Below are 25,402 nucleotides of genomic sequence, written 5' to 3' on the forward strand. Positions count from 1 at the left end.
GATCAAATTAGACAGATTCGAACCCACACGAAGGCTTACCAGGAATCGTTCTACCCGCGAATGGTACACGACTGGAACAGGGAAAGGGGCAAGTGACAGTGGTACACAAAATACCCTCCGCTACACATCGTAAGATGGCTTGCGCGGATAGATGTAGACGTAGTGTAGATGTCTCCGGGCTCAGCTCTCCGGCAGGAAGCCGTTTTCGGTGACGAGCCGGCGGCGTCCCGTTAACACCTGCTCGCTCAGCTTCCTGCGAGTGGTCGCGTTTTTTGTGCTGCAGCGGTCCATCCTCGCCATACCCATTAGGCACGAAATAAAAGCAGCATCACGTTACAGTTCACATCCTGCCCTGTAGTCGTTCGGTGGTCTCAGCATCCGGACCACAGTTAAACCAGTTCTGCTAACACGAACGTGTTGATCGTGTCAGTTCGCCGTAGATAAACCGCGGTCTGCGCAGATTGCAGACTGCAGCATGTTAATTTCATCGAAAGAATGATGCTTCCAGTTAGCAACGGGTATAAAATTAATATGTGCATTGAGAGGAAGAACAGCATAGGATATGAGAAAAGTAATTTCCGTTTTGTGCAAAGTAGTATCGTTTTTCTGGATGTCGAACGTGTGTTGCATGGACTGTATGGAACTGCTTTCAAGGACATTTCTGAGGATAGTTTAGCAGCTGTGTTCATTTTAGTAGATCTTTCTTACTGTACCCAGCTCTTCTCATGAAGCATTAGCGCAGTCGCTAAAGACCAGGCGTTGGTACCAGCTCTGCGCGCCTGCAGAATCCTCTCTCACCTCTGGACCAGAACAACGTTTAACATTTTCAACTGATAGGAACGGCTTAAATATTTATATTATTACGTTGTTTTTTTAGGCCTCTCTTGCGCAGTCCCAGTTTTTATGATTGTAGGAAATCTTATTTGCATCAGAAGCATTTCGACTTATTTACAGTTCTCACGCTTAAAACTACTATTTCACTACCAACTCACGGTTTTTTAGTCCCGCATTGTTTACGTGCATTCTTTTATACGCAGGCGTTCGAGTATTAGCACAATCCGCTTTAATGACACAATATTTTCCCCTTTGCATGGCTTTATACATATATCCATGTTCAACTCATGTACTTCGTTTTCATCACGCGGAATGCGATCATATATTGTTTTGTTTCTGTGGTTGCGACAGTGTCTTCTACTTCGCTGTGTGTTCCTGTGTCTGTGTGTTTCTGTCTCTGTATCCTTTTACGTCTTCATCTTTCTATGTCTGTGTCTTTCTATGTCTGTGTCTTTCTAGGTCTGTATCTTTACTATGTCTGTCTCTTTCTATGTCTATGTCTTTTTATATCTGTGCGTTTCTATGTCTCCGACTACGTTTGTGCTTTATGTATGTTGCGTGTAAATGTAGGGGGGAGGGATTTGCAAAGGAGAGGATGGGGCCGACATGTCACCCCACTCCCCTCCCTCCCAACATCACCCTCAAACGAATAAACACACACGCGCGCGCGCGCGCGAAAGGGAGAGAGAGAGAGAGAGAGAGAGAGAGAGAGAGAGAGAGAGAGAGAGAGAATCGGAACCATAAACACCAAGCAGAATAGTGGACGCTGCCACATGTACAAAACAAACCACGATCACATTCTACATGATCAGAACAAGGTATATGAGGTGAATACATAAAAATACGCGAAGGAGAAAATATTTTTGTTAGTGCAGTGCACTTTGCTAAAAAATGGCTCTGAGCACTATGCGACTTAACTTCTGAGGTCATCAGTCCCCTATAACTTAGAACTACTTAAACCTAACTAACCAAAGGACAGCACACACATCCATGCCCGAGGCAGGATTCGAACCTGCGACCGTAGCGCTCGCTCGGTTCCAGACTGTACCGCCTAGAAACGCACGGCCACTCCGGCCGGCGCACTTTGCTAAAACTCGAAGCCTGTGTATAGAAGAACTCATGGAAATAATGTAGGAGAAAAAAGGAGAAAAAGAAGTAATTTTAAATTTGAGACTGAGTGAGTGGCGCAGTGGTTAGCACAGTGGATTCGCCTTCGGGAGGACGACAGTGCAAACCCGCGTCCGGCCTTCCTGATTTAGGTTTTCCGCGATTTCCCTAAATCGCTTCAGGGAAATGTCGGGATCGTTCCTTTAAAAGGGCAGGTCCGACTTCCATCCCCATCGTTCCCTAATCCGAACGGACCCGTGACCCTGCTATTGCTCCCCTTCTCCCAACAAAACACCTAACTTAAATATGAGAAGTATTTGCTATCTCATTTAAACCGACCTGTAAACCACAATTCTTGCAATGGCTATATGTTTTAAATAATGCGAAACGCTTCCTTTTTTTTCTTTTTTTATTTCATTCAGTCGCGAGATATGGAATAACTGCTGTATTACGAATGTACACTACTGGCCATTAAAATTGCCACACCACGAAGATGACGTGCTACAGACGCGAAATTTAACCGACACGAAGAAGATGTTGTGATATGCAAATGATTAGCTTTTCAGAGCATTCACACAAGGTTGGCACCGGTGGCGACACCTACAACGTGCTGACACGAGGGAAGTTTCCGACCGATTTCTCATACACAAACAGCAGTTGACCGGCGTTGCCTGGTGAAACGTTGTTGTGACGCCTCGTGTAAGGAGGAGAAATGCGTACCATTACGTTTCCGACTTTGATAAATGTCGGATTGTAGCCTATCGTGATTGCGGTTTATCGTACCACGGCATTGCTGCTCGCGTTGGTCGAGATCCAATTACTGTTAGCAGAATATGGAATTGGTGGGTTCAGGAGGGTAATACGGAACGCCGTGCTGGATCCCAACGGCCTCGTATCACTAGCAGTCGAGATGACAGGCATCTTATTCGGATGGCTGTAACGGATCGTGCAGCCACGTCCCGATACCTGAGTGAGCAGATGGGGACGTTTGCAAGACAACCATCTGCACGAACAGTTCGACGACGTTTGCAGCAGCATGGACTATCAGCTCTGAGACCATTGCTGCGATTACCCTTGACACGGAATCACAGACAGGAGCGCCTGCGATGGTGTACTCAACGACGAACCCGGGTGCACGGTTGGCAAAACGTCATTTTTTCGGATAAATCCAGGTTCTGTTTACAGCATCATGATGGTCGCATCCGTGTTTGGCGACATCGCGGTGAACGCACATTGGAAGCGTGATGGTAAGGGGTGTCACGTCTCGGTCACCTCTTGTTCGCACTGACGGCACTCTGAATAGTGGACGTTACATTTCAGATGTGTTACGACCCGTGGCTCTACCCTTTATTCGATCCCTGCGAAACCCTATATTTCAATAGGATAATGCACGACCGCATGTTGCAGGTCCTGTACGGGCCTTTCTGGATACAGAAAATGTTCGACTGCTGCCCTGGCCAGCACATTCTCCAGATCTCTCGCCAATTGGAAACGTCTGGTCAATGGTGGCCGAGCAACTGGCTCGTCACAATACGCCAGTCACCACTCTTTATGAACTGTGGTATCGTGTTGAAGCTACATGGGCAGCTGTACCTGTACACGCCATCCAAGCTCTGTTTAACTCAATGCCCAGGCGTATCAATGCCGTTATTACGGCCGGAGGTGGTTGTTCTGGGTACTAATTTCTCAGGATCTATTGCACCGAAATTGCGTGAAAATGTAATCACACGTCAGTTCTAGTATAATATATTTTTCCAATGAATACCTGTTTATCATCTGCATTTCTTTTTGGTGTAACAATTTTAATGGCCAGTAGTGTAGGTAGATGTTCTACCAATGGGATGCTGGCACACCGCAGTTCAAAGCGCTTCAGCGTCGGTTTTATGCTTATACGAAATCCAAGAGGCGGTCAGTGAGATATGTGTGAAGCAGCTGTCGCCGCGGTCGCTGTGCAGCGGTGTCCGCAGGCAGCGACAGTGTGTGGGGAGAGGCGGACAATGGCCCAGCGCACCAGCATCCTCGGCCGGCGCGCAGCTGCAGCCGCCACTACCATCGGTATTCGCGTCGCCTCCCCCGACCTCTGTTGTGTATGCCGGTGGCTCCGCAGCCGCAGCGGCTCGACGCCGCGCGCCAAACGGCTTTTTTCCTTTCACTGCCCTGTCGCTCTCGACGTTTTTAACGGACTAATGCCGCGTCACACGCCGGCGAAGGTACACAGTAGCGAAAGTGGCCGCTCGTCGTCGCTGCGAAGCTAAAGGAATTTCTCTTGCGTGAGTGGCAGTTCGCATTGCGATCCCGTGGCCGTTTCTTTCTGAACCGAGACCTGTACTCGACATGTGTTGTGAGGACTTCATGGTAGAGCCTGTCAAAGCTAATACGAGGTATGGTCGTCAAGTTTTGGTCATCGCCTCAAGAATTAAAGAGATCATAAACGTGACGGTGATGTTTAGACCTTCTCCGTATATTCACCCTTCAATGCGACATATTTCTGTCAAGGATGGAGCACTTGGGGGAGACCTTGGTTGTACAACTATGCATTTTGGCCGCTCTGGAAACATTCGACCTCGCAGTCATTCTGGGATATCTGCTACGCCCTTCTTCGTCCAAGAAAAAGAAATCACTCCGGGTGCTACATCGGACAATATGGAAGGGGAAGGGGGATGAAGGCTGTACAAAATTTAATAGCCCAAAGAAGCAAGATGTGTAACTGTTAAATGAAATGATCGTACGGAATTGGTGGCCGGGAATCCTCACCTGGGTAAGTTCGGCCGCCGAATAGCAACTCCTTTTTGCCGGCCGCTGTGGCCGAGCGGTTCTAGGCGCTTCAGTGTGGAATCGCGCGACCGCTACTGTCGCAGGTTCGAATCCTGCCTCGGGCATGGATGTCCTTAGGTTAGTTAGGTTTAAGTAGTTCTAAGTTCTAGGGGACTGATGACATCAGATGTTAAGTCCCATAGTGCTTAGAGCCATTAGAACCTTTTTTTTTTTTTTTTTTTTTTTTTTGCAACTCTTTTCAGTTGACGCCACACTGAGCGACTTGCGAGTCTGTGATGATGAAGTGATGATGATAGCACAGCAGCCAGTCCTCGAGCGGAGAAAATCTCCGACCCGGGCAGAAACCATGCGCTGCATGGCAGTCAGACGCGCTGACCACACGGCACAGTGTGACTGTGTCCATTACAAAGAAGTGGAGCCCCTCACGCCCGCACTAGCACGGTGACCAACACAAAAATGTCGCCTCTACGAAAAGCGTTAATACTGTAATCGAGGAGTCACAGAATGCCGGTCTGGCATTTTGTCCGTACATCTGGCTGCGATCACCCGCTAGTACGGCCCCATCGAGGAGATAGTAGACTGAAAGCGGTCGAAGGTTAGCGTTTATAAGGGCAAATGGGGAAAAAGTGCCACGACAAGCGGATGGGGGGAAAACAAAACCTGCAGCAGTCTTAGCGGATAGTAGGGCTACCGGTCTATTTATGCCAGAAGCGACAGCTGATGCATGGGTATTGGGAAACGCTAGTAGAGATGTGTTACGGTTATACGTGGATTCCGACAATATCTCTTGGGCCAGCTACAGCGTTAACGTACCTGCAACATACCGAAGACGTCATCAGCAAGACCAGTCTATATAAATAAAAACATAAATGTTGGGTTTTTGAAAACCGTTAATCTTCGAATGTTCTAGGCCGATTGCTGCGAAATTTCGATACAACATTCTGCTGGTGTACGTGTGTGTTTCATTTACGTTATTTTTAAATATATATAACAAATAAATTATATAATTTTAATAATAGGGAAACGTTATAAAATTTACAATAGTGAAACGTTGTTAGTAAACAGGAAAGTTGTATTTATGGTTTCTTGTTGTGTGATTAAAATACTGCTACAGAAACTGCATTTACAGTAATAATAAACTTGGTCCAAGGTCAGAGAGAGAGAGGGGAAGAGGAGATACACAGAGGGATGGGAGAAAATGGACATAAAAGACGAGGAGGATATGGACAGAGAGAGGGAGCAGAAGGAGAGGGGGAGGGGAGGAAAATTTGGACAGAGAAAGGGGGAGGAGATGATGGACTGAGAGGGGGAAGGAGGGGCCAATATGAGATAGAGAGAGGAGAAGGAAGTGATGTGCAGAGAGAGGGGGAATGACAAGGAGATGGACAGAGACGGGGGAGAAAAAGAGATTTGGACGTATAGCTAATGCTTTCTTTTCCATTTAAGCAGACTGAGTAACAGCAAAGTGTGACTGGGTGCAGCTAGTTTGATTATAAAGTCGGCCGCTCGTTATGTAGAGCCGTGTCGGGTTTGTTTTTGTTTCATGTGCTCGGCATTCCTGTTTTCGCCGATTAAGAGTCTGTATGAGCGCAGCTGGCGGTGCCAGTGAGTTTTCCTTTAACACAGAGTTTCGCCTAATTTGTGTTGTTTGTGTGCTTAGCTTAAGCCAATCATAGGGTGCTAATTTTCCCTAAGAAAAAGTGTTTTTTTGGGTGGTTGTGCTTGCATCTACGGAAGGTTGTAGTTCCCCAGATTAAGACGAAGGGGGTCGAGTATCTCGAATATGGTGAGATTCTCGAGTTATCGAGATGTACGTGTTGGAGCTGCGTTACCCTCGATTGGAGCTGTTTAAGATGTAACAGGCGTCATGTGATTGTGTCCTGTGCAGAATGGCCTGGGGCCTTGTCGTGAAGCAAAAACACGCCTTTGTACGGGTTCGCAGGACTTTGATAGCCACCCGCAGGGTCGTCAGCCCATATCGACAGTATGCTCATGTGACGGTTTTCATTTGTGCCTTACGAGCATAACCAGATAGCTCCACATCATGGCATTCCCAAGCAAACACTCAGCATTACTTTGCCCGATGATGACCGAAACTTCTTCTTTCTCGTCGTTGGTGAATCCACATGTCTCCACTGCTAGCTTTGCTCCTTGCTTTCAGAGTCATACCGTTAAAGAATCGGCGTGTCTTCGCCGGACACATATGCAAGATTTGCGCAGCAGCCTCACTTCGGCGGGTTTTTACAGTGGGTGGTGGGCAGTCACGGAGCCCAGCGGCCGCGACCTTTCTTATGTTAAAAATGTTGTGCAAGAAGTTGAACACTGATCCATGACTGCTTTTCACTTACTTCTTTAACGAAATTTAATCTGGCTGCGGACGCAAACTTGAGAAGGCCAAAGCCAACTGTGCACCTGTAAGGCAATAGTGAATCTTGGAACAAATTAAGCTACGATTTTGTTCCTTTTTTCTGTTTTCTTCTCCACGAGTAGACTAATATGGGCTTTAAGTGATTTTATATAAAGCTCTAATGGTTCTAAGCAGTTTGGGACTTAGCATCTGATATCATCACTCCCCTAGACTTAGAACTAATTAAACCTAACTAACCTAAGGAGATCACACACATCTATTCCCGAGGCAGGATTCGAACCTGCGACCGTAGCAGCAGCGCGGTTCCGGACTGAAGCGCCTAGAACTGCTCGGCCACAGCGGGCGGCTTTTATATGAAGCTTCTTATTTACTTTCTTCAGAGTGTGCAAATGCTGTAATACGTCAGAGACATAATTCCGCCTTCATTCTTACTCTTGCGTAGGCTATAGCCATCAGATGAGGAAAACAATTCACTTTTAAATTAAATAAAAAGGTTACACAGGATTTGTCCGAGGAAAGTTTAGGTTGGATCAAGGTTTTGAAGGTGTGGAGGATCGTGGAGGGGTGCTATCCTGACTTCGGCCACTCAGTAGCTTCAGTATGCCATCTGCCGTAGGTTGATTATCAAACTGGAGTTCGCCTCCATAGAAGAGTGGTCAGTACGGCAGACTGCCATGCAGGGCGCCCAGGTTCGATTCCCGGCCGGGTCGGAGACTTAATCTGCTCGGGGACTGAGATTTGTATTGTCATCATCATCATTTCATCATCGTCGACGCGCAAGTCGCCGAAGCAGTGTGAACTAAAAAGACCCCAAATGTCGTATCCCGGCCAAAAACGCCATACAGTCATTTCATTTCAGAAAACTGGAAGGTTTTAAATCGAAGGAGTGCTGCCACTGAGGAAGGATAGAATGGGAAACAAATGTTTGGAGGCTCTGTTTGGTCTTAGCGTTTGAGTATAAAGATACAGGTCGGATGGGTTGCACTGTGGAGGTGAGGGAAGATGAAAGAAATGGAGTGTGGGACTGGGGTGCGGACGAGGCTGTTTTATGAGAAGGAAAGGTCTAAGAGAAGGTGGAGAGGAAGGGAGCCACGACGAGGAGTAGGGCAGGGAGGGAAGAATCAGAGCTAATAAGGCGGAAAGATATCTGGACAGGTTTCATTGCCCTGGAGAGTGTCTGTTGAAGCTTCATTGGAACAGCGCATGGAGTGTGTATAGGTATCGGGTTGATGGGGTGAGCTGGTACACGAGAGGCGACGTACCAGCGTTGGAAATTAGAGGGGAAACAGTGGAGTTATTGTCGTTGGGTCTGCTGATAATCTAAAACAGGGATTCTCATGATACTGGTCCGTGAGGTCCACAAACGAAGTTTTGAATATCAATGGCGGCCGAATAATACATTTTCTCAGTAGTTAAAGAAAAGTATTACGACGAAATTTTTTGCTATTTTTATCATAAATGAAATATTCAGTGAAAACCTCAGGTATCGTTATTACTCTAGTATGCTCAGTGAAAGGGATGAAATTTCGAATTCAAAATTGTTTCAAACTGTGGCTCAAGCTTAATCTATTGTACGAGCAAAATGTCTCGTAAATGTTCGTCACTCAGTTACATATGAATTTAGAGTTTGCAAAAAAATGTTCAAACGTATGTGAAATCTTATGGGACTTAACCGCTAAGGTCATCAGCCCCTAAGCTTACACACCACTTAGACTAAATTAACCTAAGGACAAACACGCACACCCATGCCCGAGGGAGGACTCGAACCTCCGCCGTAGATTTGGCAAGGTAAGTGTTTGTTCACACCTGTAGATAGTGCCAGATACAGATAACAAACCTGGTGCAAAGTCTTTGAACTTGGGATAATTTTCTTCTGACAAAAACTGAACCATGCTCCCTCCTTCAAACGTGTCGTTCATAGCGTCGTCAGCTTCAGGACCAGTTATGTCCATTTAGAGTGTTTTCTAAGCATCGTTCCCTTTACAAAAACAGGGGTTCTGGAAAATACGGAAGACCATCTAAATCCGAAAACCTGCAAGAGAAATCTTTCTTCATAGCACCAAGGAACTCCCTTGCAAACAAGAGTGGAAAACTTGAACAATATTCACCCTTCAACGACTGCCAGCTGGCGAAGCTTGAGAAAATTTTTGTCTGACGTAGTGCTCAAAAAGTATCAATTTTTGTCTGAAATCTGTAACACGTGCGTAAAGATCACATATAATACTGTCCTCCCCTTGAAGTTTTTCATTCAGTTCAATCAAATGGAGAGCAACCTCATCCAAGAAAGCTAGTTTCCATAAACATTCTTTGTCCGACAGGACTTCCAAATGATCTCAAAGGAAAGAAGCTTGACAAAATTAAGTGCAGGTCGTATTAAATCCTTCGCGGGCTGTATGCGGCCTGAGGGTCATATTTTGGAGTATACAGGACTACAATATACAGAGGTTCCAATGTCGGCGAGCAGAGGCGAGAATTTGACGAGGTGGTAAAGCTCCAAATGGGTGAAGTTAAACAGATGCGAAAGTGAGTTGGAGTGAAGTGCATGAGGTTCATGAGTTTCAAGTGAGTGGCAGAATTTTGGTGAAGCAGATATCTAGGCCACATTGCCGTAGGGGCTCTTAGGTCAGAAGAAGGTTTTGAAGGTGTGGAGGATCATGGCGGGATGTAATCCTCACTTCGCCCCCTTGTTAGTTTCGGTTTGTATGTGGGGTTTCTATGTTAGTAGCCGGTCAGTCGTCGTTAATTTTAGTTGTTTTAGTTAGTTAACTGGATAAGACAGTTGACGGTTGCAAACAGCCAAGTCATGTGCACCCAGAGTGCGATACGACACGTTCTATAATTATTTCCTGCGTTTTTAAAGAGTTTGACCTCAGGATCCATTCGTTACGTCAGGATAATGTGTGGACTATGCCGATAAATAAATGGAAGAGAACTGTGTCATTCAGTCTGACGATAGCTGTACGTTTATCCGACGTTCGCCATCTTGCCGTCGGCAGCAAGTAAGAGATTACTTATTGTGCACCTGCAGTGACGAGCACGCCAGGGCGAGGTGGCGGTGCAGTGGGAATGAAGGGCGACGCGCCAGTAAGTCAGTCGGTTATCGGGTTGAACGACACGGCGCGGAGAACCGGTTCCCGGGAAACAGGGGAGATGCGACCAGCCGGTGAGCAGGTTCCCACATCTGCCGCTACGCGGCGCGCTGCGCAGTCCATTGGAATCGCTGCCCGCTGCTAACCCAACTCTGCAGTTTACCTTACCTGTTACCGATGACAATCTAGGTTAAAATCAAGAAATGAAAGCGTGATTAACCCTCAGTTTATCACCTTCATTGTCCGATATATTCTTTGAAAGAAAGGAGACGCTATTCCCACAAAATCCTGAAGGTTTAGGGAACCGGTATTTCATCGAGAGCGTGCGACGGTCTGATGGCATTATCGTTACGAAATACTCCCCGCAATGCACTGTACAGTGGCTTGCACAGTGGGAGAGTAGATGTAGATATAGTTGTAGGTGCAGAAGGCCTCTTCGTGATTTCTCCATACATTTTCAGGTCTACGCAGGCAAGTTTGTCTTTTATTACGGAATCATATTTCGCCGCCGAAGTCACCGACCTGCGCTTGCGCCGTGATCGAGTGAGCGGTAGCCGGTTCAAACGCTGGTGCTGAAAGAATGTTCACAATTATTTAATATTCGTTAAGAGGAGAAGTAATGCCGTGAACTTTTTTTTTTCACGTGACTGTGAGCCAATTATTTGAGTTAAGTTGCAAATTGCTCTGCAGTCTCTCTGGGACTGAGGGCGTCTGCCATTGTTGATGGCGATCCTTATGTCGGTTAATTGCGTTAAGCTCGGCGGGCCATTGTGATGCCATTGGAGAGGAGTAGGCTATGTGCCGGAGCTGCGTTTCAGACTCTCTCTTTCTTACATTTCTACGGTCTATCAACTGACGTACTGATATTTAAAATGGGCTTTCATTCGGAGAGTGAAAGTTGCTAAACTGAAGCGTGTATGGAAGTCTATAATTCGATTTCCAACTCAAATTATCATTATGCGCTATCAGAAATTTTGCAACGTTTTGTTTCATTTATTTCCTCTTAACCATGTTCTACTGTTGGTTGTCGAAAGGTATTAGGTTGGCGCATAAATTCGTAGCATATTTCCGTAAGTTTAATAAACACAACAGAAACACATAACATCTGGTCATCAACAATACTCGTATATTCGCCTTCACTATTTACAACAGTCTGCCAACGTTGCGGTAACTTTTCGATTCCGCGACTGTTGAAATCACGTGGGATGGCTGGTCAGCAATAAAGCAGCAACTCCTCATACAAGAACCTGCGCGCATCCACAAAAGATGTTGTTATGCATCTGATGGAACAACGACGCTGTGGTGTACCGCATCCCCGAAACATGATGTTATGCTTCTCATGGAACAGAGACAGTGTGGCATACTACAAATCGTTTCCCCGCGATGTAACCGTCACTGCTGACTTTTATTGTCAACAACCGAGACGTCTTGAAGACGCAATCAAAGAACAACAATTAGGAAGACTGAGTGAAGTGATGCTACTCCACAATAACGCATTCTGCTAGTCTGACAATTGTAATAAAGGAGTTGGGTTGGGAAGTCATTCCCCACCCATGTTATTCACCTGATCTGGCGCCCTCAGATTTTCCCTGAGGAAAATAGACCAACAAAAACAAATTCAAACGTACCCGCACAAGTCAAATTCCTTCACGGACGCAACTTGGGACTCCACTCCTACTAAACCTACAACTTCCAAGATTCCTACCTCAAAACTAACTACTGCTAAGCCATCACAGACAAAACTTTTGGAAGAAGTATCGCCTGTTCCATCTATTGATAAAATCATGAATGCTAAAAGGAAGGCAACAACTGTGTCCGAAAGCCTAGACTCTGCTGACAGTTTTGATACTGTCAAGGAAAGGAGGGATAACAAAATAAAGAAAACAGAAGAAGGGGAGAAAAAGTCCAAGGAAATACAAGTGAAGATAAAAACAGACTGAACAAGCTAAAAAAATGCTACAAACAGCTCACTGAATTCATCAGATGCAGACATTGTAGAAGACTACGAGGATAACTTTGATAAATGGAACGAAGATGAAAGTGTTGGGTGTGGTGAAATCTATTGCGAAACTAATAAAAATGACGATTTGATTCAGTGTGTTTCCTGTTCACAATGGCCACATGAATATTGTGGTGAGAGAAAGACAGGCTATTGTTTGAACAGAACCAACAACTCATTAGAAAACATTCAATCAAGATTTATAACAAATTGATAGAAGTATTTTGTGCTAAAATATACAAAAGTATAATTGGGAATTCATTACGACGTATTCCAAATAAAAATATGAAACTGTAATTGACTCGTTTATTCATGTATAGCTACTTTTATGTGGTCTATCTCTCCCAATACACTAGTCCATCTCACACATACACCTATGGATGAGATGGACCACTCATGTATATTTTCATTGTATCATATCTCTTGTATTTTAAGTGGCTTACATATGTTGTACTTAAGTTTATATGATACTCTATACGAACATGCTGCCAGAGGCAAAAATAGTTGAAAAACACACAAATTTTATGCTGAAAAAAAGTAGTTCAACTCTCCCTGATTTACCCTGTATTTTGTGTAACTGGTGTACGTGAAACATTTTTCAGAGTTATGTGACAGTGCGTTTTCATAGATAATTTTAGAGGATATTTCGTTTATCTTTCTGTTTATCTGTAGATTTATGGAGAACTTCATTATAATGCCCGTCTCATCGATGAATACCTTCTAATAATTTTATCTCTAAAGGTCGTTCAGTTAAGTCGCCCTCATGTGAAGGCGACAAGTCCCGGGTCAAAAATTTGTGAACAACAGCGATATTTCTTACACAGCTCGGCAAACATGCTGTCCAAGGAGAATATATAGTCTTCTGAACAAAATTATTTTATTGCATTTTTTCAGCCTCATGTCGCACAAATTATATCATAATGGATTTCGACTTCTTAGGAACTCATAATCTGATAATTCGTTTGGAATTGAAGAAAAAATGGAAATTATAAAATACAGTGAAACTACATTACAAATGCAAACTACTTGCATATACGGCAACACACCCTTCACTGCGTTACACAGTAAGTCGTCACAATTCAACTGAACAGACCAGGAGAAGCATTCGCAATGTTAACATATCAGTGCCCTAATTTATGGAACTGAAGGATAATGTAACTGGACAATAAAGCTTTTTTACTCTTGAATCGTAAATACAAGAATAAAAAATTCACAATATTATCGATTGTAATATACTGTGATCAAAATACCCTGTGGCAATCGGATGGGATGGTTTTTATTTAGCGAATTCATAGGGAATGTTACGTGCCATTGTGTGTGGTGCCAAGAGTAAAGTACGGAAGGGGTGGTATCACAGTATTGGGGGTGTTTTTTCGTGGTTAGGTTGCAGTCCCATTATCGCACTTAAGAAAACGCTGAATGCGGAAGGACATGAACACATTTTAAGTATTGTGCACTGCGTACAGTAGAGTCACGGATCGGAGACGATCACCGTATCGGTATGAGATACACCCTATCGTAAAGCAGCACCTGTGGGGCAGTGGTCTGTGGACAAAACATGACTGAAATGGGACACAATGAAACACCTGTGGGATGAATTAGAACGTCGACTTCGCTCCAGACGCCAGCGTTCAAGATAACTATCTTTTCTGATTTCGGCTGTTTGGGAAGAATGGGCTGCGTTTCCAGCACAGACATTGAAAGTGTCACCAGCAGAGTTTAAACCGTCATAAAGTGGGTGGACACACCCCATATTAGTGTCCACCAACAGGTGTCCGGATACCCATCTTAAACTACAACTACAGTAGAAAATATAACGTAACCACTGGTGTGGGTAAGCTACACTTGCATTATACGCGGGACGTGTGACAGCAATATTCTCAATAAAACAACTTTTTTTTCTGGCTGGACTGTGTGACGTCCCTTCCCTCCTTCTACACACGACGGGAAGAGACGCGACTCGTAACGATGTTCGTCCCCGTCGGTGTGACGTGGAACAGCACCTGTAACTCTCGTAAGAACTCCTCGCATGGTTTAGAAATATTCTGTTATCTGTCCGCAACAGTCTTCTCAGTTTGTGCGAACTGGTAATAGTTTATTTTTATTTTTATGCCCGGTTAGTTCCGTGATGAAATAAAATCTTGATTCTTGATTTCATCATTACTGTCGTTCCCACATCATAGATAGCGAGGATGGAATTTGTTGTCTACTATTCCGTTGCTATGCCGACACTACGTCCAGTTATTAACAACAGTCCGACTTAACTCCAGAGATAACTTATGTAGGAGTAAATGTTTTCTTCTTAATACGCCGTAATACTGGTTTAAACTAATCACTCTTCACTGTCTGTTATTCATGTAGCCACTTAGTCACTTAAAATGTTTAAAGAGTTAGGCGACATGCCAGATTTACCTTTTGATTCAGATTTCATTGTTCTTTCCGTAATTAGTTGTTTGGCCCTACAACACACGCACACCGACATGTCAATCAAGATTAACTTCTCTTCAGTTCAGTAATCGTGACGCTGACAACAACTTTTGACTAATCGGTGTCTTGTCTTTCTTCGTGTCTTCGTTTTATTGTGTCCTACTCAAGACTACGAATTGTTTTTCTGTCGTTGATCCATTGCTCTCAAGGTTTGTAACTGTTCATCAGTACGCAGGCTAAGTCCGATAAACCAATATCACTCAATCGAAGTCTAACACTCGTCTTACTATACCGTCGCGTTCAGAATGGTAAAGATCAACTTTCATCAGTCGAATGACTGAGCAATACTTCAGTCTCTACCTCACGAATTATCAGACTTCCAAAACTGAAACAATCTAATAGCGTTTACGTCCAGACAACTATCGCAAAAGTACTCTACAGCGACTCAAGAGCAACTAACTAACTGAACATTTCCATATCCGAGTTGCATTGTAGTCGCATCGAATTTCCTTTTCTATGCAGCTACAACTCTCTTCCATGGTTAATGTTATCTTTGATTGAATTACTTACTTGGATTTAACCTTCGTTCATATGATTTTGAATTTATTCTATTTTTTTTATTTTATTTAGCGTATGGCTAATACAAACATATCATGAAATTACATATACATATGTACATATTGACACACAAGAAACTTAAGTTTGTCTTTACAACTGAATATCCAGTCCTTCAATCCAGCGCACTGCATCTGGAGTTGCTAGCAGGAAGTCCTCTTTGACGCCGTGATAGGCTCGAATCCTGCATTCACTGACAATGTGGTGAACAGTCTGGTATGGAGCCCCGCAGTCACAGGCTGGATCAGGCAGCTTGTTCCACTTAAAGAGAGCATCCCTGCATCGCCCATGGCTGGTACGGATTCTGTTGAGAGTAGACCACGTCTTGCGTGGTAAGTCGAATCCACTTGGAAGTTTAGCACCTGAGAAGACGTTATGCAGGTGCACATCTGTCACTGCTTCCCACCGACCTTTCCATTCTTCAAGAGGTTTGAAATTCTTAGTAACCATGTCAGCAGCATCGCACAGAGTTGGATGACGTGATTTCAGTCTCTTGCGATTTAAAAGTGGCAGGTCGCTATGCGCGGGTAGGTTAGAATTCCTGGAGATCTTGTGGAATTCTCTCATAAGGCAGTACATCTGCGTAGATCAGGAGGAATTATACCGTTTAACAGTGGAAGCCAATAAACTGGAGTAGATCTGATTGTGCCAGATATTATGCGCATTGTCGTATTCAGCTGGGTATCAACAAGCCTTGTATGATGACTATTCATCCAAACAGGTGCACAATACTCAGCACTTGAGTATACCAAGCCCAGAGCTGAAGTTCGCAGGGTGGTTGCTGAAGATCCCCAGGTTGTTCCGCATAGCTTATGGAGGATGTTGTTTCGAGTCCTCAGCTTTCGAGCTAAGTTAAGAAGGTGTTGTTTGAAGCATAGTGTACGATCCAGGATGACACCAAGATATTTTGGGTTCCAGTTGTGACGAAGAATTGTTAGATGTTGGATAAAGAATCTATGTTATTCATTTCCTTTTACCTCTCCTTTTTGTGTGCTATTCTCAGTATTTGAATGATATAGGTGTTAATCGAAATATTTCCAGTGTAGATTTTATCGTCAATAGTTGCCGTCACTGTCAAGATGGCTCACTTCCCTACTTTAAGTTTCCACAAATTCTGTCCTTGGGGCGCTACAACTGCGGTTTAGTTGACGTGTTCCTATTTTCTTGTTTCTAATCTTAGGTGTTATTTTTAACGAGAGCTGTATTACAGTAATGCAACAATTTCTGTAATATCGCCGTTTGTGTTTGTGGTAGTTGGCATATAACCTTAATTTTCCTCAGGTCGCCTCCCGATCGCATCACCTGCGTTCGTCAGCGACACAGTTATGCTGTCAGCTTCGAATATGTCACCGACTTTACTTTCTGTACATATGAAAATATTCAGAATTTTGATTCCCTCTGCTCCACGACCAGCTCACCAGATATTTGGCTGAAAAACTCCTGACTCTACGATGAGTCAGAACTCGAACGTCTGGTCTGCCTTCAGGGGTAGAGAATGGAAAGTATATGGGAATAGATGGAAGGCTTTCAGGATCTTGAGCAGAAACTGAATGCTCCCAACTTCACTATAAGAATGGTCTCCGCTATCTCGCATATTATGCTTGCTTTCACTCTGTTGTCTCTCATAGCGTCGTGTTGTTGGGCGACTTTTGGCACTCACCAAGAATCTTAGCGCAGAAAGGAGCGCTCACACTGATTCACCTGCCTCGAGATGAGTGGGTGTTTGTGTTGTCCTCATCATTTCATCATCATTCATGAAAGTGGCGAGTCTGGACAGAGCAGAGGTTGGGAATTTGTACGAGCGCTGATAACCGCGCCGTTGAGCTCCCCACAAACCCAACATCATCGTCATCATCATCATCATCATCATCATCAGACTGATTCGCAGTATCAGTTCGCGAACTACGAGTAAGCCCTTGTTAAGGTGTCCCGGAACTGTAGCTCTGCCATCCCTGCATGAATGTTCCATCATGGGATTCATTGTTGACGATTGCACCATTCATATAGTGAAAAACTAGACGGAAAACTTATATGTATTAGAATAATACTTCCTTAAGCATTTTACGGAAAGCTGTGTCCTATTTAACAGGTTTCATTTTCAATATGCTTAGTGATGAGCTCAAGTAGGGAGGTGTCCTTGGGACACACTCCTTCCATTCTTCACTGGAGTTGAGAACTTTGCTCTGTAGGGTGTTATTTATTCGTACACTAGCTAACAATTCTTTCGTGCTCTAAAAGCTCTTTTACTAATTTCTTTATAATTTTTATAATCAGCATTATGAAAACTACGCTGACGTGACAAAAATAATGGGATACCTCCTAATATCGTGTCGCACCCTGTTTTGCCCTGCGTAGTGGAGCAGCTCGACCTGATATAGCCTCAACAACTCGTTGGACGTCCCCTGCAGAAATACTGTCCCATGCTGCCTCTATAGCCGTCATTAATTGCGAAAGTGTTGCCGGTGAAGGATTTTGTGCACGAACTGACCTCTCGATTATGTCTCATAAATGTTCTGGGTAGCCAAAACACCAAAGCATTCGCTCGAATTGTCCAGAATGTTCCACAAACCAATCGCGAACAATCCTGGCCAGGTGAAATGGCGCATTGTCGGCCATAAAAAAGTCCATCTCTCTTGAAGTCCATGAATGGCTGTAAATGACCAAACATAACCATTTTCAGTCAGTTATCGGTTCTGTTGGACCAGAGGACCCAGTCCATACCATGCAAACACAGCCCACACCATTATGGAGCCACCACTAGGTTGCGCAGTGCGTTATTGATACTTGGGTCCACAGCTTCGTGCGGCCTGCGCCACTCTCGATCCCTGCTGTCAGCTCTTACCAACTGAAATCGGGACTCGTCTGAACAGGTCACGATTTTCCAATCAGCTAAGGTCCAACCATACGGTCACGAGCCCAGGAGAAGCTGTTAGCAAAGACACTCAGGTCGGTCGTCTGCTACTATAGCCCATTAACGTCAAATTTCGCCACAGTTTCCTAACGGAAACTTTCGTCGTACATCCATATTGATTTCTGCTGTTATTTCACACAGTGTTGCTTGTCTGTTAGCACTGACAGCTCTACGCAAACGCCACTGCTCTCAGTAGTTAAGTGAAGGCCGTCGGCCACTACATTGTCCGTGGTGAGCGGTAATGTGTAGAGTGTGGTATTCTCGACACACTCTTGACACTGTGAATCTCGAAATATTGAATCAGAATTTGGAGGTATTGCGCCAGAAACTAATCAAAAATATTAAACATGGCCGCGAAGCAGCAACAGTGTACATACGAAGAGGTTGAAAAAATCAGCCAACCAGTTACAAAACAAAGGTTTATTAGCCCTTGACCTAGACCTCGATATTTCTAAAAATATTTTCTTCAGAAGGAGTGGGCCTTATTACTCCTTCTGAAGAAGATATTTTTAGAAATATCGAAAACCTTGGTTCTGCAACTGGGTGGCTGATTTTTAAACCTCTTCTAATCAAAAATAGGCCCAGGAGCCTGGTCCTAAAAAACTCTTCGGGTGGTTTACCGTAGTCACAATGCAAATGCCGCAACTCGGAAATGTTTCAGATTTGGTTACCCTCTGGCCATTCGCAGCTGGTTGGAATCCGGTTGAAAAAAAAAAAAAATCGACCTCTGCAATGAGTCAGATCTGAGACAGTCTTCCCTACCCTAGGATACTACTCTAGGATAGGTAATGTGCCGTACTAAGTCAATTTTTAAAAAAAAGTAACCATCCTTTCTGTTGCAGGAGTCTGACTGTGCAACGGTACAACTCTGAAGCCGGCACATTCGACACGAAGATGAGGCAGTTCCACTACCGAGTAAGTTACACGCTCTTGTACGGCTAGTGGTTTCTTTTTTGTTTTAACGATCTTAGACGCCAGCAGCGCAGTTCTCCATTCATGTGAGCACTTTTATTTAAAAGTAAACTACTTTAAATTTAGGCTATGCAAGGTGTGGCCAGAAAATCCGACCGGTTCTGAAGGAAACAAATCGACCCTCTGCGAGTACGTCACGTAGGACGAGGCTTGAAACACGGAGTTCCAATTAGGACTTTTTTGACCATTAATGGATGCAGCGTGAGGACATCTGTCTTGCTTGTGGCTGAATAGGGACTGAAACTTCCTGTCCGATAAAGCTGTGTGCCTGACCGGGAACCGAATGGACGACTGTCGCCTGTAATCGGCAAGTGCACTACCGATTGAGCTATACTAGCACGACGATGCCCGTACCTCATCACCTACCTTCCAAACTTCACGGAAGTTCTCCTGGATATCTTCCCGGAGAGGCAGTTTTGGATGAAAAAGAATACAGCCGAGAAAACGATCAGCTAGAGCTTGGGTCGTGAATCGTCCTTGGATACCTCAGTCGGAGATCACTTGCCCGCGAAAGGAAAAGTTGCTAGGTTCGAGTCCCTCTACGACACACAGTTCTTATATGGCAGGGAGTTTCAATTTAGCGACTACTCCGCTGCAAAGTGAAAATTCATTCTAGAAATATTCGTAAACTGCGTTGCTCAACATCGGTTAGCAAGTATCCCGCCATTCAATATGTTCCAGGGTAGCACTGAATAACTAGTGTTCCCCAAATTAAAGGCAAAGCTTTAAGATAAAGAAACAAGTTGTAATAGTTGATGAACATCGTAAAAACTGATTTCTCACTGATCAAATGTTATAAGTGTGCGCTGTTAAGGGAACGACTCAGAAAAAGAATGAATTGTCACATTTCTCAACTATAATCGTTTAAGATTTATAGGTCATGGTCGGATACTTCCCGTATAGATATCGTATGCACATCCTAAATCACAATAGCACCAGACTTAGAAGTTGTAATTTATTTTTTCCTCCGCTTACTTGTTCATAATTTTTATATTTTAGTACAGCACTAGGTGTTAGAATTCTTCGCCTTTCGTTGCGTATGTTTGTGGCGTAATTATTGAAGGAAACTGAACCTTGGAGGAAGGCAGGTGCTAGGTACAGTCGACAGAAATAGTCTTTTAAACATTCTCTAATTTCAGGTGTTTCGTTTTGTTCAGTTAAAGCTACAAATTTGTGCAAGCACACGTAAACAGAGAGCTAGGAAAAATCGGAATCCCTTTTAGTACAACTGATATGATATGCATGTTAAAACATTAAATGAAAGTATCATTGCTTTATTAGATGAGAGTTTTGAAAACGGTCACACATTTTAATAAAAAGATTATGATAATGAAAAATTCAATTATAACTCCGATATTGATATTATGGGTATGAGTAAGAACGCTAATAGCCACGCTGTTAAGCACCCTGATCACGGAAAAATTAACTCCCTGCCGGCCGCGGTGGCCGAGCGGATCTAGGCACTCAGTCCGGAGCCGCGCGACTGCTACGGTCGCAGGTTCGAATCCTGCCTCGGGCATGGATGTGTGTGATGTCCTTAGGTTAGTTAGGTTTAAGTAGTTCTAAGTTCTAGGGGACTGATGACCATAGATGTTAAGTCCCATAGTGCTCAGAGCCATTTGAACCATTTTTTTAAACTCCCTATGAACGTAAAAATTGGAAAAGATGCACAGTCTCTCACAGATTCTCAGAAGCTGCCCTCTCGCAGTTCTTCCTGGATTATTCTCATAAGAGTTCGGCGGACAACACGTCACATGTCTGAGAACAGCTGTAGAAGGACGGGCAATATATTCAGATACAGCAGACCTGTTCCTTGAAGCAAAACTGCTTCGCTCCAACTTTGGTTCTTTGGGAAGCGAAACCAGTTACTACATTACAACCTGAGGAGAGAATGCTACTTCAGAAGCAAGAAACGCCTGATTGTGAGAAGGGCACAGTTGATTGTCATTTCCCATCTTCGTTATACGACCCATTTGAGAGCGCCATCTAGCAAGACAGTGGAGTGAAAGCTGCTGGCCTCTTTGAAAGAGCCAAAATTCGCCTGTTGTGAGCCTGGAATGCCCAAAAAACCTAAATAAAATTAACGATAACATAAAAGACTGTTTTTAGAAAAGGAATTGTTCCGTAAATATAGTTACAGAAATTTTTCTTCTAGCTTTGGCCTATATTACCTCCAGTAGGAATATATGAGATGTTTTTTTATACACCGTGTGTGTATTTCTGACAAGTATAATGCGTTCATTGCCTACTTGAAAACCTACAAGCACTTGTACATTAAATTTGCTGCCACAGAAAGCCTACATAAAAACCGATTGGTTGTTTTTCTTACGAATATGAGTTGCGACTTTTGGCTGCTGTGTCCCCTCACACGGTAACAGTAAAAAGAGTTGAAAATAGCACTGCAGGCTGAAACCCAAGGACACACGGCATTTAGGCAAGCCCGCTGTACAACAAAGACGTTTATGTTGCCTAACGAGAAGGCGTAGAGAGGTCTCGGAAGCTACACGTAGTTAAGAGGGCAGCCCTTTTTGAACGCATGAAACTTACGTGATTTTCGTGACCTTATTTTTTAAGTAAAATAAAAAATAATACTGAATCTGATGATATAGTTTTATTTCTTACAATTTTGTCTTTACCCTTCCTGTAATCCCCACACCAGGTAAAGGAACCCTTGTAGCAGGAACATTGGTCACCGGCGGGAATTGCCAAAGCCCTCCTACTGATCCTGTACCAAAATAATTTGGTATAAGTCATTTTCAATACATTTTTTTATCAGTATACATAGGATCACGGAAAGAATTAAGAACTAACAAAATGGTGACATCAAACAAATGTAACTTTCTTCGTCCATAAAATCGAGACAAAAGCGTGTTCCGAAGATTGACTTTTGAAGATATCGCAAAGCGGCTGCGTACTCTGATAGAGAATTCAGTTTAGAACACGAGGTAAATTGAACATATCTCTAGTAAGCAATTCCTGGACTATAAGCTATTCTTGAAGACTGAAGCAGAGGGAAACCTACATCTTCTTTATGGCCACGGTGGTCCTGCCGGCCTCTTTGGCAGCTTCTGTTATCCGCTGCTCTGCTTGCTCCATACGCTTTTCGTCCACTTTTGTGCAAAAGTTGTAAAAGGCTGGTGTGATCTCAAGTTATAGCATGTTTGTAATTTCCGATATGTCTAATAGGCCGTTATTGAAAGTATATGTCGACTATATTTTCCCGCTGTGAATGGCATTTGGCTGGACCTTTTCTACATATCGCCTTGCGATTCGATAACGGATTTTCTGGAGAACCTGGTATGAACACTACAATAAAGTAGACCTCCCAGCGTACAGGATGCTTACGTACGTGTCACTTGTCAGAGTCGTATCTACACGTATATCACTCCCATATCACTCCAATTGCACATACGTCACAACATTACAGAGCCTCCACCAGCTTGAACACCCCCTGCTGACATGCAGGGCCCATGGATTCGTGAGGTTGTCTCCTTAGCCGTACACGTCCATCCGCTCGATACAATTTGAAACTAGACTCGTCCGACCACGCAACATGTTTCCAGTCATCAACAGTGCAATGTTGGTGTAAACAGGCCCAGTCGTGGCTTAAAGCTTGTGACGTGCAGTCAACAAGGGTACATGAGCAGGCTTCGCCTCCGAAAGCCCATACCGATGATGTTTCGTGGAATGGTTCGCACGCTGGCACTTCTTGATGGCCCAGCATTGAAATCTGCAGCAGTTTGCGTAAGGGTTGCACTTCTGTCATATTGAAATGTTCTCTTCAGTCGTCGTTGGTCCCTTTCTTGCAGGATCTTTTTTCGGCCGCAGTTATGTCGAAGATTTCATGTTTTACCGGGTTTCTGATATTCGCGGTACACTCGTGAAATGGTCGTACGGAAAATCCCCACTTCATCGATACCTCGGAGATGCTGTGTCCCATCGGTCGTGCGCCGCTATAACACCACATTCAGACTCACTTAAATCTTGATAACCTACTATTGTAGGAGCAGTAACCGATCTAATAATTGCGCCAGACACTTGTCTTATATAGGCTTTGCCGACCGCAGCGCCTTATTCTGCCTGTTTACATATCTTAGTATTTGAAAGCATGCCTATGCGAGTTTCTTTGGAGCTTCAGTGTAGTATCGTAATCAGTCTAAACTTAATGTACAGCAATAGAAGAAATGATAAATAATGTTCTGAACAGCATTATTGAGAGATTTTCTGCAAATAGTCGCACTCACAATTTTAAAAAGTCATCCAGAAACACCAAACCAATGACAAATGTACAACATGACGAGGAAATAATATCAAGGCTGATAATTATATGTATCGAGAATTTAAACGGGGAAACTTTTTGGATCCCTAAAACAACTCATTTCAGACACATTTGCACTTTGAATCGTTGCCTATCTTGGGGAGAGCAACACAGTTAGTAACTTATTTTGGGTATTTTCATTCAATAATTGCGTATGGAATAATGCTCTTGGGTAACTCATCATTAAGAAACAAGGTTTTCATTGCTAAAAAATGTGCTGGTCGGATGATATGTGGTGCTCACCCACGACCATCTTGTAAATATCTGTTAAGGAGTTAGGCATATTGACTACTGCTTCATACTATATAGATTCCCTCATGTAGTTTGTTGTAAATAATTCATTATACTTCAAAAAGAATAATAATTACAGTAATCCTGAAGAAAAGATATCATATGTGCCAAATTGTATTGTGCCGTTAGAGCAGTTTATGTGTCAAGTGTCTCGTGTGTAACTGTCTAGTGTTGATAACTATGAGTACCTGTATCTAGTGTCGAAACTAGTTGTTTAAGTTTTGTTGTTGTTGTCATTATCGTAACCGTAATGATAGAAAGAAGAAATTGAAACCCATTGTGACAAGCACATCCCTCAAAGACCGAATTCTGTGTCCCGTTTAAACTCATTCACTTACTGATAGTGTACCTTTCAATGCATACGTTGATTGTTAGTACACAAGACACTCTTCATTGGCCAAACTTATCTTCCCCTTGTTCCTTCCCCTTTGCCCTATATGGGCGGTGGAGGGGGTGGGAACGATGTCTGCGGTTCAAACAGCCCATCCTTCGGCTAATAGGTCTAAAACACATATAGTCGTAACATTGTAATTAAAAGGCGAAACATTTACGAATGTTTTAAGATAATTTTTTTTGGCAATTGAAGGTACTGGCGCCGGCCGAAGTGGCCGTGCGGTTCTAGGCGCAGCAGTCTGGAACCGCGAGACCGCTACGGTCGCTGATTCGAATCCTGCCTCGCGCATGGATGTGTGTGATGTCCTTAAGTTAGTTAGGTTTAACTGGTTCTAAGTTCTAGGGGACTAATGACCTCAGAAGTTAAGTCCCATAGTGCTCAGAGCCATTTGAACCATTTGAAGGTACTGGCGCAGTAACCAGATATGTCGACTTTTGGCCGAAAATGAGGTTTTACTACCATTGCACAGTTTTAAAACTGCTCTATCGTTTGGTACAGGAACTTGCTCATGGGTCCCATTCGGAATAACACAAAGAATGAGCTTGAGGACGTCAGGTATCTGGAGCAAGAACGAGACATTTTCGGGATTTGCGAAGTAATTGCACAAAACGGTAGTCACATAACGGCATGTGATCGAGTAGTACATAATCAAGGTATTTCTGCAGTGACATCACTGTGTGCAGAAAGTGACGCTTAAACAAAAGATATTTACCTCTTTTGTTTAAATGGCTCTGAGCACTATGGGACTTAACATCTGAGGTCATCAGTCGCCTAGACTTAAAACTACTTAAACCTAACTAACCTAAGGACAGCACACACATCCGTGTCCGAGGCAGAATTCGAACCTGCGCCCGTAAGAGCAGCGCGGTTCCGGACTGAAGCGCCTAGAACCGCTCGGCCACAACGGCCGACCCTCTTTTGTTAAGTTGATATAACCTAGCAACTTATAAGCAATTTCCAGGTCCGGTAAAAGTTATTTCTAGCTATATGGTGAGACATGAGAAGAAAGGATCAAGGGAAATGATAAATTGTCTGCACGATTTCATTAACTTGACAAAAACGTGGAACATTTGCATATAATTACAAACAACTGCAGTGTCCAAAACAAAAAGCATAGCATGGTGCAGTATACTTACATAAAAATCTTCAAAGCATCTTTCAAGATAAATAACTCGTGCATTTCCTGACCCCGATCACAGCTTTTTACTCTGTGACCGCAGCACTGGTTTGGATGAAAAGGAAAGCATAATGGATTTATTAAAATTTCACTGACGTTTATTAGGGTATCCTTTTTTTGTAATT

At 43.7% G+C, this 25,402-nt stretch overlaps 1 protein-coding gene across 2 annotated transcripts in view; it reads left to right on the plus strand.

Moving 5' to 3' along the window:
* LOC126480779 (centlein-like) overlaps positions 1-25,402 on the plus strand; it is a 539,146-nt gene that overhangs the window by 446,278 nt on the left and 67,466 nt on the right. For both annotated transcript variants that reach the window (XM_050104082.1, XM_050104084.1), the window contains one exon: positions 18,968-19,040. In XM_050104082.1, coding sequence (XP_049960039.1) covers positions 19,020-19,040 — 21 coding nt within the window. In that variant the 5' untranslated portion in view covers positions 18,968-19,019. The remainder of the gene's footprint in view (positions 1-18,967; positions 19,041-25,402) is intronic.

Source organism: Schistocerca serialis, chromosome 5, assembly GCF_023864345.2.
Source record: "Schistocerca serialis cubense isolate TAMUIC-IGC-003099 chromosome 5, iqSchSeri2.2, whole genome shotgun sequence".
NCBI lineage: Eukaryota > Metazoa > Arthropoda > Insecta > Orthoptera > Acrididae > Schistocerca > Schistocerca serialis.